Raw genomic sequence first — 12,055 nt, 5'->3', positions numbered from 1 at the left:
GGCCAATGACATCTTGAGCCCCCTTCAGGCTGGCTTCAGGAAGAACACGTCGACCATGGACCAAATCTTTCGCCTCCTTCTCCTGTATTGGAAGACGGTTACGTTCGAGGGAGGCCGATTGTACATGGTCTTCGTGGACCTGAGGTCAGCCTTTGACCTCGTCCCGAGGGGGAAGTTATGGGAGGTTTTGCAGAAGCTAGGAGTTCCCCCCCACCTCCTCAGAATCATTATTAGGCTGCATGAGAACAACTTTGCGGTAGTGAGGTGTGGGAGGGATGGCAAGCCCTCGGGTAAATTTCCGGTCCGCCGAGGTGTCAGACAGGGCTGTGTCTTGGCTCCGACACTGTTCTGTCTGTACATTAACAGCGTCATTCAACACCTTGACGCTGTTGGGGATAATGACGCCCCGGTTTTGGCAGGAAGGAGGGTTCCGGCAATAATGTTTGCCGATGATACCCTCCTTCTTTCCAAAACCCCTATGGGGATCCAGAGGATCGTGGATGGTTTTGGTCACTTCTGTCGACAACATGGGTTGGAGGTGAACACGGAAAAAACTAAGTTCATGATCTTCAACCCTCCGACCAAGACCAGACCAAATCCAAAACTGGGGGAAATTAGTCTGGAAAGGGTTTCTACCTTTATATATCTGGGGGTCTCACTTCAAGAAAATCTCACATGGGATTCCCAGGTGGCAAGATCTAGGTTGAAACTCTCCCAGTTATCGGGCGCACTCCTGAGGGTATCCAACAAGTCCACCTTTAAGCCTGTCAGTCCGGCCCTGGAAATGTACAGGACCCAGGCGAAGGCAGCTGCCTTGTATGGCAGTGAGCTGTGGGGCCATAAAGCTGGGTCTGTCATGGCAGGGGTGGAAAACTGTTTCCTCAGACGTCTTCTTGCTCTCCCACAAGGCACACCACTCCTCCCCCTAAGACTTGACCTGGGCCTTCCGTCAATCGCAGAGGACCTGCGGTCGAAACCGGTGAAGTACTGGCATCGGTTATGGTCCACCGAGGAGCTGCATCACTATAGGCAGGACCTCATACACGTTATGAGGCTGGATGTTAATGGTAAGATCCCGTGGCTGGCACTCATTAAGTCGGAATGTTCCAGCCTGAATCTGCCAGACCTATGGGATGACCCAGCTCAGGGTTGTAGAAGGATTCCGCGCAAAACCCTGGCACAGCTCTACAAGAACAAAACCCTCGCTGATATGGACAATGCCTGTGACAGTGGCACCCTGACGGGACGTTTTTTAGTATCCAAAAATTCTTATGCTTTTGAACCTTTTATGGATTTTATCTATCCTCTTTTGGCGAGGAAATTGTTCCTGCAATGGAGGTTTGGCACGCTCCCTACTAAAGTCTTCACCTGTAAATGGTCGCCAGGGGGCGACAAGCTTTGCCCATGCTGTAAAGTTAAGGATGAAGATGATCTACACATAATGTTCTGTTGCCATGCTTATCGGAGCCCGAGGAGGCGCTGGCTAGCCCCTCTATGCCGGAATCTGGGCTTCAGTAACTACCTGCAGGCCTACAGGGTGATGAAAACTAATACCCTGGGCCACATTGTGTTTGCGGTTTCCAAATTCTTAATGGCAGCATGGATAATAAGGAAGAAAATGTCTGGTTAATCTTTTTTAGCTTGTCTTTTTCGTACACTGCAGGTCCAGTTGGTTTTATTGTATATACTGTCTTTTATCTGTATGTTTTTTCATGCTTCTTTTATGGCCTATGTGGCCGAAATAAAGAATTTTTGGATTGGATGTCATCAGTGATGTCATCAGTGATGTCATTTGAGATGTCATCAGTGATGTCATTTGAGATGTCATCAGTGATGTCATCAGTGATGTCACTGACCATGTCATGAATGATGTAATATGTGACATGATCAGCAGTGGATTGCGGGTGCGCGATATATAGTTAGTACTACTAACTATATATGGAATTTCAATGGTTTTGTGTGAGTAAAATAAGGTTTTTTAAATGCTAATTCCTAACTATATATGGTCTATAACCTATGGTTTTTTCAGTGAATTTATATATATACACATACATACATACATACATACATACATACCACTGGGAACAGTCCATCAACTGTGTTTTTTGCAATTTCACCCCGAGTGGGCTGGGGATGCTCAGACGTGAGTCCCAGGCTCTCCACACCACTGGAGTCAAGCTATCCAGGATGATGAAGGCTGATAGCTAGAAACCGGTCCTTGGATGCTTGATTCCGGTCTGGGAAAGACATGGCTTGGTAGTTCGGACTGGACTGTTCCCATGAGGCACAGGGTCAGAGCTGATTTGCATATAGCCAGTGTCTAACCCAGGGTGGGGTGGAGTGCAAAAAAACGATGGATTTAGGCCCAGATCCTTGTACTGGGGTGAATGTATGACATTGTTCTACATTCTGTCCATCAACTGTGTTTTTTGCACAATTGGTGTATAGCAATGTCCACTTCAGTACTTTTATATATATTTATGTGCAGAATACCCAACAGCTACATATTCTAGTTTCAAACATCTAATGTTAAATGGTGTATCTGGAGACTATTTCTCTACTTTAGTAGCCTTAGTATGTAGACCTCTAAAGAGACATGCCTATCAGTCTGTATACACTATATGCAGGTCAACTCTGCCAATAAGGTATGCAGACACATGTACAGGGACTGGATACAGGCTAAGACCATAAATAAGGCAGTTCAATAAGATGATTTTGAGAGCGACTTGCTGGAGATCTGCAGCAGATGTGGAAAACAGTTTTGTAAGTGATACTCTGCCTAACAGTGCATAAGCAGGGTCATGGAGCAGTGGAACTGTCTTCTGTTACACCAACCAGCATAAAATATGGTAGGCTGGACTTCAAAATCAACTTACATCAATATTGAGGTGCTGGAATCAGAAAATCAAGTTTTTATCATTTAGCTCTTCTGGGTTTAGCCTCCATGGGCTGTTCATATGCAGACACGTTTCAACAAAAGATGATTTACTGAGCGGGTGAGCCTACAGTGTGGAAGTCATTATTGCTGCAATGTTATACTAATGCAGACAGTGTGCTGTATAAATGTTAATTCACAATAACAGTAAGGTAGATGCAAGAAAGGTTTACAGCGTTTACATAGGTTGGATATATCAAGCAGGATGATTAATGGTGCGGTTCGAGTGTAGCAGCATTACCTGAGGTACGGTGTAGGGTGATGGGTTCATGAATTCAGTGAGGTCCATCAAGCAGTCCCTCTCATCCTGGGACACATGTATGGACTGGATTGGAGGGAACCTTGGGTAGGCATCTCGAAAATCTTTTAGCATTAGCCGCTTGTGAGTTTGGCCCAGATTCGCCCTTTCCACAAACACCTGAGCAAAGAAATAAAACAATCATTTATAAAATTACATAAAGAATATCTCTTTCTGAACCTGGGAGTTCAAGCAACAATGGACATGTTTTTAAATAGATGCTATTAAACTAGTCTGGAGCAGGTAGCTAAGCTACTGAAGAGTTGCACGACCACATAGTTTGAAGAGAGTTTCTCCTTGATGTGTGGTTGCTACCAGCACATTTTTCATAATATATTAGAGAAAACCTAGAAAACAATTCCAGACAGTACCAGACAATCATCCCCATTAAGAGAAGTCCACTACCACCAGGGAACAATTCTCCAGCATCACATGTGCTGCCTGAGAAAGCAACATAGCAGCTTGAGGTTGTTGATGATGACTATGGGGGTGGGTTAATATCACACACGATGAGCCACTGCTCAATGATTTTCATATTATTCACAGGGGAGAACACTGTAATTAGTCATAATAACGACCAAATAGTGTCCATTACTCTTAGGTAAAGAAACAGCATACAGTAAACAACTGCGTTCAAGTTGTAAACAAATGAATTCAAGTTGATTAATCTGACGAACATTCAAGTTGATTAAAGTGCAACTGTTGACACAGGAAGAAAACAAAAAAGCCTAACAGAGTATTGAATCCTTGGAAGACTCAAAAATAAAAAAATTCAAAAAGCAGTGTTTTGAAAGGTAAATATAATATAAACTTACAACTTGAATAATATAAATAAAAGAGCTAATTTCATAAACTTGACCATTGTAATGCAGACAAATTGCAAAATATGTTTAGTCAGCCTGTATTCGGGAAGAAAAACAGAAACTCATGGATGGAAACTGCAGAATCAATCATTCATTTGCCGACAGGAACCAACCATATATGAAACAAACTTGTTTTTGCCCCATTGGACTGTTAACTGCTAGTCCATATATTAGGTTATGCATATTTGTATGGCACGCATATCATCCAGTGGTTGAACATGGCACCACTACACAGGAACATAAGCAAACTGGATGTATTTCAGCCTTATTGGGGCTCACTGTTGAAGAGACGCTAGAATTCATATGAGACAGTATGTCACAGGACCCCTTCGTAGCATACCCATGCTTCTTAGGCCAATTACCTGTGAAGAGCAAAAACTGATATATGGAAACGCTTGAACAAATTGCAATCAACGGCAAATACATTAGGCACATTTTATTCAATTTTATTTGCTCCCTGTGCTATTACAGACAAGAACCAACCATGTGCAAATAGGTCTTAGGCTTCTTGAGGGGATGCGCACAACAGTACAAAGTAGACTATCCCTATCATGTGGATTTTCTTCTCTCAATAGTAGTGAGCACAGAACTGATGAAATTTAATGTGAGGAACAGTGACTCAATAACTGCTAATTGTTGAGAATAATTAAAGGATTCCATAAGTGACACCACCAACAGAAGAACACTGTTCAAGAAAATTCAGCATTGTATCCACCCACTGCAGGATCCACCTATTCCGCAAACCACAGAACAATGCAATGCCACCAACCTCTTCTTCAGTGAAAAAATACAGAAGTTTAGACAGCACTACAACAACACCAAGCCTGCTTCATCTTCAACACCCCCCTTCCCATAGAATGCCACAATAGTCAGCCTCTGTAGTCCTATCTTTCCCACCCTGCTTACTATTGTCAATGCCTCCCTCAACTAAGGCATCTTCCCAGAACCTCTCAAGACAGGTCATATGCTCCAATTCCTAAAGAAATATACACTTGATCCTGATGATCTTGCTAATTAACGGCCCATCACTCACCTACCATTCATCGGCAAGATAATTGAAAGTCTATGCTCAACTCCAAGATCACATCAGTGATAACCATCTTCTGCACGACTACCAGACTGGCTTCAGATCACTCACCAGCACAGAGACTGCTACCTTACACAATACTGACAATACCCTCTTGACACCAGAGGAAGATGACACTGCCTTGTCACATGGTCAGGATTAGCCAGGTTAGAAACGCTACCATTTACATGCTTACGTTTCTTAAGTTGCCTTCTCATTTACACATGGTGATTTTTTACATACATTTGCGTCTGTGACCATGCAGGATCACATTTTTTTAATGTGCATTGCTTATATTACGTAGGCTCACTATCACGACATCTTCAACATTCAGTTCAAGAGATAAAGTTCACTGCGCAAGTTTTAATTATGAGTGTCCGGTAGGATCGACTCTATTCAACTATAATTAACAATTGTGGCCTGACGGGGTTGCGACATGGGTGCTGTTATTTATATAAAACCACTTTCTTGTTTAGGGAAAGGAGCACTCAGCTGACACTGCAAGGTCACTATATGCCGGAATTCCAGCTCAGCTGATTCCTGCATACCAACACAAGGTATGTCCAGCTCTACACCAAGACAGGCAGCCTGATGACACTTACCCACAGGTAATGGGGAGTTAGACCACCCGGTCAGGGATTTTGGCAGATCACCCACCCTAGGCAAGACCAGGTTAGGGAGCGCTAGGTAGGAATGCACTATACACAGTACTTATATGCCCGCCTAAATATTCACTGTCTTAGCGCAAAAGTTGAAATGTTAATCTTTTTCATTATTCTTGTATCGCTAATTACTTTGATCTGTTTAACTCTATCATAGCACATATTTTATTCAAGAATCACAATGCTTCAATAAATATTGAAATGCCTTGCTGAGTATTTCTTGTGTTTTGCTTTAGGTATGCATGAGAGGCTAAGCAAAATTGTTTCAGATCAGTTACCACGATTGGGATCTGTACGGTCATGTTCTGAGGTTGCACACATTTGTTACCCAGTAAGGTTAGGGGTGCAGATGTTGCACTGCGGGCTAGGCTAGAAGGTAGAAAGCCTGCAGGCCTAAGGCTTTTCAAGGCTTGAGATGAGTTGCAAGAACTGAGCAAACAGAAAAAATCCATACCACTTGGTTCTAAACGCGTGTTCATCATGAGTGCGGTCTTGGCTTCAGAGTTGGATCTGAAACTAAGGACCAAGTGTTCTGGTGATTGAACGGCCAATCATCAAATGGAATGCGGGTACATGATCCACGGAGTCACGGTCGCTAGGAAATAATTCTTGTATCAATACCTTCCCGCCCTATTGTGAGGACACAGAATCCAAAACTGCACTCAGGATGAACACATGTTTAGAACCTTGTAGGTCGAATTTTTCCTATTTGCTCAGTTTTTAGGATAAAACACTTGTTGGCTGATAAACCAACAAAGATCCTTAGCTGAATGATTTGTGATGAGTTCTTGTCATTAACCAAAATATATTTTATGGTTAAGGCATTGACCACAATTAGTAGCCTGTATTTGTCATTAAAGAAATAACGTCAACTGACCTTGTGTTTGAGAAGCACAATGAGCTGTGATCTCAGGATTAATCCACACAGTCTTGATGGCTGGAAATGAAAAAAGCACAATTACATAGATCACACAAACCTCTAACAACTTCTCAATCGATCCATCAACACATCGTATTTAAATAGCTCAGAGATGAAATAAAAATGCATTTACCTATTTTGCTTTCAGGATGAACACTTTGCACAAGCGTTTTTTCTGCCAGTGTATGATCCAGCATATTGATTGCCATGACTGTTTCTTTTAGGACCAAAGACTGCCATTAGAGCAGCTCCCAAACCATTATCCAACCACATACAGAAGGATTTGATTCAGAGCATGCATTCAGTCTCATCCTTAATTTGATATAAACTGTAACACAATCAAGTTGTGAATGCAATCCTTCCTCAAGAACTTTAAGGCTTACAAAGTGCTTGAAGACATCTCAATTTTAGCTTGTCCTCGCTCAAAATAAGGAAGAAGTAATGAATACAACTTTTTTACTTTGCCCATGAAGCACATTCTGTTCTGTCAATGGATCTAAAATGAACTAATGTTTGTGAACAAAATTGAAAGTTGGTGAGGTTGCTTGAAATTTTGAGATCTTACAGAACAAAGATTTAAACTGGAGGGCATAAAAAACTGTTTAGCATCCATCGATATGAAACCACAACGCAGGCGTGAAGAAATCTGAATAGTTTCATACAACTGTTCCTTGTTACACTTAGAGTCACTGGGATCCAGTCTCATATAACTGGTGTCCTTCAGCAGATTTCAAACATGTAGTCTAACCAACAGGTAATCTATTTGAGAATGAAGAGCTTCCATTATGGGCAAGAAGAGATCTGCAAGTTTGTGCACTTAATCGTTGTTTCTACTGATCTGTCTAACGTGTGAAAGTGTGCAAGTGCCTTTCTCTGGAAGGTCTGATTAAATCTTAAAATCTGTCAGCCGAAGTAATTTATTTTCAGAAAACAGTTACAACCTAAAAAACAAAAATTATGGCTCTTTGCTTTATGAGTGTTACCCCTTCACACTAAGTCTGCGGGCTTGTCTTCTAAAAGTCCTCTTTAGAGTTACTCCATTCTTCATGCACATTTGAATCCCCTGAAATTTGCATTTTTTAACATTAATATACATTGTTAGGCGACAAATAAAACCATACTAAGACCAATCCACAATAACCTCAAACTCAACATATTATACACTCTAAAAATCCTAGCTTCTGATAAATCCAGAGAGGACTGTGAATCCACCAACAAGTAGTTTAGTCCGGAAATTGCTGAGCAGAAACAGACCAATTGAAACTTGGAACAGCAATGGTAAACTCCATATATTGAAAAGTATAAAAATGCCATCAGGGGATGCAAAAAGGCTGGTTTCCTCAAACCCGTATGTGGCCCCCAATCAAACGAAGAAGATGTTAACTTTTTTCAGGAACTGTCTCACCAAGACACCCTGAAAGTTTCTGCACCCAAACAATGCTGCAAAGACCTTCCCAAGTTTCTAGAGGGTCAAATTGTTACAATCGGTGACTAACAGTCCGAACAGCCTTGCTACCCTTCCCATTTCACCTGCTCCATGACAATCCAATTTTACCCCTTTTAAACGTTTGGAAATTTGAGGGTATAAACCGGGCACTCAAAACAATCATCCAACTCTATTGGGGACCCTTGTTCTGTAAGAGACAACTATCATGAACAATGCCACACTTTTCTCCAGAATTGTTCCTGGCTCTATAAAACAAGTCATCATCGAACATTCCAAAAAAAAACATCCGCAGACCCAAAAACACTGTCAACAACCAGCCTATCTCCAAACTCCCTTATCTCATGAAAAGTGAGGTTGAGACAAATCTCATCATATGTAGAATGAAATTACTTTCTCCATGTGAAGCAAGAGCTCCTTCTGCTTGCACGAAGATGATCTAATTGCTCCCATACTTCTTGACCTTTCTGCTGCTTAAGATACTGTCAGCCACACAATACTGCTACAAAAGACAGGCAAATTGAGCCGAGAAGGTTGACAAGAGGGTGAAGCTCCAGCCTTTTTTCCCTGTGTAATCACCACCAGAAAACATTGCCCTAAAATCATCTGTAAAATAAAGTTTTACAAAAGTAAAAAAAGGGGGGCGAGAACTTACTTGGGGGCAATACCGACACTAGTGCTGACCGGAGGTGTCTTGGTCACCGCGGCTCCCTGCTTCACTCTCCCCCGCCGCCGCTTCTCAATCCCGCGGCCGCCGAGAGGGGAGAGCGCCCTGCCCAACAACAAGCTTGCCGCCTACAATCCCCAGCGTGCCTTGCTGCACCACGTGGACGCCGGTTGCAGCGTCCGCGTCAGCTTCCCGCGGCCGGAGGCGCATAACAGCAAGCCGCTCCAGCTGGGAGCGGGGGCGAGAACTTACTTGGGGGCAATACCGACACCAGTGCTGACCGGAGGGGTCTTGGTCACCGCGGCTACCTGCTTCACTCTCCCCCGCCGCCGCTTCTCAATCCCGCGGCCGCCGAGAGGGGAGAGCGACCTGCCCAACAACAAGCTTGCCGCCTACAATCCCCAGCGTGCCTTGCTGCACCACGTGGACGCCGGTTGCAGCGTCCGCGTCAGCTTCCCGAGCCCGGAGGCGCATAACAGCAAGCCGCTCCAGCTGGGAGCGGGGGCGAGAACTTACTTGGGGGCAATACCGACACCAGTGCTGACCGGAGGTGTCTTGCTCACCGCGGCTCCCTGCTTCACTCTCCCCCGCCGCCGCTTCTCAATCCCGCGGCCGCCGAGAGGGGAGAGCGCCCTGCCCAACAACAAGCTTGCCGCCTACAATCCCCAGCGTGCCTTGCTGCACCACGTGGACGCCAGTTGCAGCGTCCGCGTCAGCTTCCCGCGCCCGGAGGCGCATAACAGCAAGCCGCTCCAGCTGGGAGCGGGGGCGAGAACTTACTTGGGGGCAATACCGACACCAGTGCTGACCGGAGGTGTCTTGGTCACCGCGGCTCCCTGCTTCACTCTCCCCCGCCGCCGCTTCTCAATCCCGCGGCCGCCGAGAGGGGAGAGCGCCCTGCCCAACAACAAGCTTGCCGCCTACAATCCCCAGCGTGCCTTGCTGCACCACGTGGACGCCGGTTGCAGCGTCCGCGTCAGCTTCCCGCGCCCGGAGGCGCATAACAGCAAGCCGCTCCAGCTGGGAGCGGGGGCGAGAACTTACTTGGGGGCAATACCGACACCAGTGCTGACCGGAGGTGTCTTGGTCATCGCGGCTCCCTGCTTCACTCTCCCCCGCCGCCGCTTCTCAATCCCGCGGCCGACGAGAGGGGAGAGCGCCCTGCCCAACAACAAGCTTGCCGCCTACAATCCCCAGCGTGCCTTGCTGCACCACGTGGATGCCGGTTGCAGCGTCCACGTCAGCTTCCCGCGCCCGGAGGCGCATAACAGCAAGCCGCTCCTCCCGCCACGCGTGACGTGCGCGGGCGACGCCGGGCGGAGCCCGGGCAGAGGGCGGGCCGTCTGTGGCCGACCGTGGACAACAGGGGACGGGACGGGCCACCCCCCTTATGAGCGGGATTTATACCTGAAAGCTCTCGGATCTCACTAATAAGGTACTGTCATTTGTTCTTCCCTGCATTCTAACTTTGGGTCATTGAGCCAGCTGTCTACCTTAAGAGTGTGCGGGACTTTTTGTTTCTCCAAGTACTTTCTCCTGCATCTTACAGTTATTTAAGGAAACACCCCCAAGTAAAATGAGTATCCAGGGCAAGAAATCTAAAATAACTGTCTCTCGCCCAAATACTAGACTCCAGGCCACAATGCCGCAGTCCCTCCCAACACTGACGGCCATTGATAAAATGCTGCAACAAACCATAGGGGTGGTTGCCAACGCAATTGAAAATACCGAAAGAAGATTATCCTTCCCACCCACAATAAGCTCTAAAGACCATGTAGAAGATTGCTTGGTCATTGCCATTGATCCCACGATCCTGGATTCCTATCTAACATCCACCTATGCAGAGCTGCCTTGTGCACAGATCCCGGCTGAGACCTCAGTGGTTGATGATTTACCACAGGCCCCAGTTGACTCCTCTATTAACAACAACGACGATCAGCCTTGCATCTTGACTTCTCCCTCTCCTGTGGCAAAATCCAAACTTGGTAGGGTGGGCTCCAAGAAAAAAAAGGATAGTCTTCCTAAGAATTTAGGGACTAAGAAACAGCCTAACAATAATCTAGTAACCCCATCCGAATACTCCCGGCATCCAACTACAGGGATACCATGATGGGCCACCAATATGGTGACGGATCTTCAGAATAGTTTAGAGCAAATTATCGCTTCCCACATTAAACCTTTGGTCTCAAAACTGGATAGACTTTCTTCAATGCTAAATAATAGGACTACAGGAACAACGAAGCCACAAAACTCCCAATGTAACTTGGCACCGTCTGCTCCAGCCGGTGCCTCTATAAAGGCACCCTGTTCTGAAGCAGCTAAGTCCACCGTTCCAGTGGCATCATACAAAAAATTAGGACTAGTAACTACTGCTGCCAAGCTCACAAACCCCGCACCTCCTCCTACATTTGTAGCCAACCCACTAGGTCCTACCATATCTTCTGCTGTGGGCCAAACTACCAAATCTAGTCAACATCTTAAGGAGGGCAAAAATACGGCACCAAAAAACGCTGCGCCAACATCGAGACCTCCCCCATCTATGGCAACTTTCAATCGATTGCCGTCAATAAACTTGCCCCCAGAAGCACAACCATATGTTGTTGCCCTAGTGGGTGTTCCGCCCCTTAGTGAGGGGAAGAGAGAACAGGAGGTAGACTTATACAACAAGTGCATACAGTGGCTGAATCTAAACAGACCCTTACCTCCTAGTATTTCGGGTCATATACTGGCAGTGAGAAGAGTAGAATGGATTGGAAGGGGTCCCAAAACTGTGGCAGGGGATGTTGTTACAATTAATTTAAGGGATTCCTCTGCTGTTGATCATATTTGTAGAACTTCTTTCCACAGAGAGTCCCAAATTTTTCCTCTGCACTTGTCCTATTTCTACCCTACTCCAATCCATAAATCGACTTATCAAAAGAGACCACAGTATATGAGAGATCATCTCTCCCACACGAACAGGATTACTCACTGGCAGCCTTCTAGGGAGGGTTTTCTTCCACCCACCTTGATCTATCCGTTACAAGCCCATTGGAATAGGTTTAGCGTTCTCGAGGAGGTGGACTGACTCACCCAGATTGGTATGCCCCCACGAAAACATAATGAGGGTAATTTAGATGAGGGTGTTGCAACACAGGAAAATACACTATCCCCAGTTAACTGTGAGGACCCCTGTCTTTATGTATTAGAGCGGGAGGAGAC

The 12,055-nt window shown here is 45.5% G+C and overlaps 1 protein-coding gene across 2 annotated transcripts in view; it reads right to left on the bottom strand.

The window, feature by feature from the left end:
* CLCN7 (chloride voltage-gated channel 7) overlaps positions 1-12,055 on the bottom strand; it is a 313,583-nt gene that overhangs the window by 21,519 nt on the left and 280,009 nt on the right. For both annotated transcript variants that reach the window (XM_078663121.1, XM_078663122.1), the window contains 2 exons: positions 6,702-6,761; positions 3,177-3,353 (listed from right to left, as the gene is read on the bottom strand). In XM_078663121.1, the coding sequence (XP_078519247.1) occupies positions 3,177-3,353; positions 6,702-6,761 (237 nt within the window). The remainder of the gene's footprint in view (positions 1-3,176; positions 3,354-6,701; positions 6,762-12,055) is intronic.

Source organism: Lissotriton helveticus, chromosome 10, assembly GCF_964261635.1.
Source record: "Lissotriton helveticus chromosome 10, aLisHel1.1, whole genome shotgun sequence".
Taxonomy (NCBI): Eukaryota; Metazoa; Chordata; class Amphibia; order Caudata; family Salamandridae; genus Lissotriton; species Lissotriton helveticus.
The sequence above is the reverse complement of the archived record's forward strand: the minus strand, read 5'-3'. Positions and strand labels throughout refer to the sequence as shown.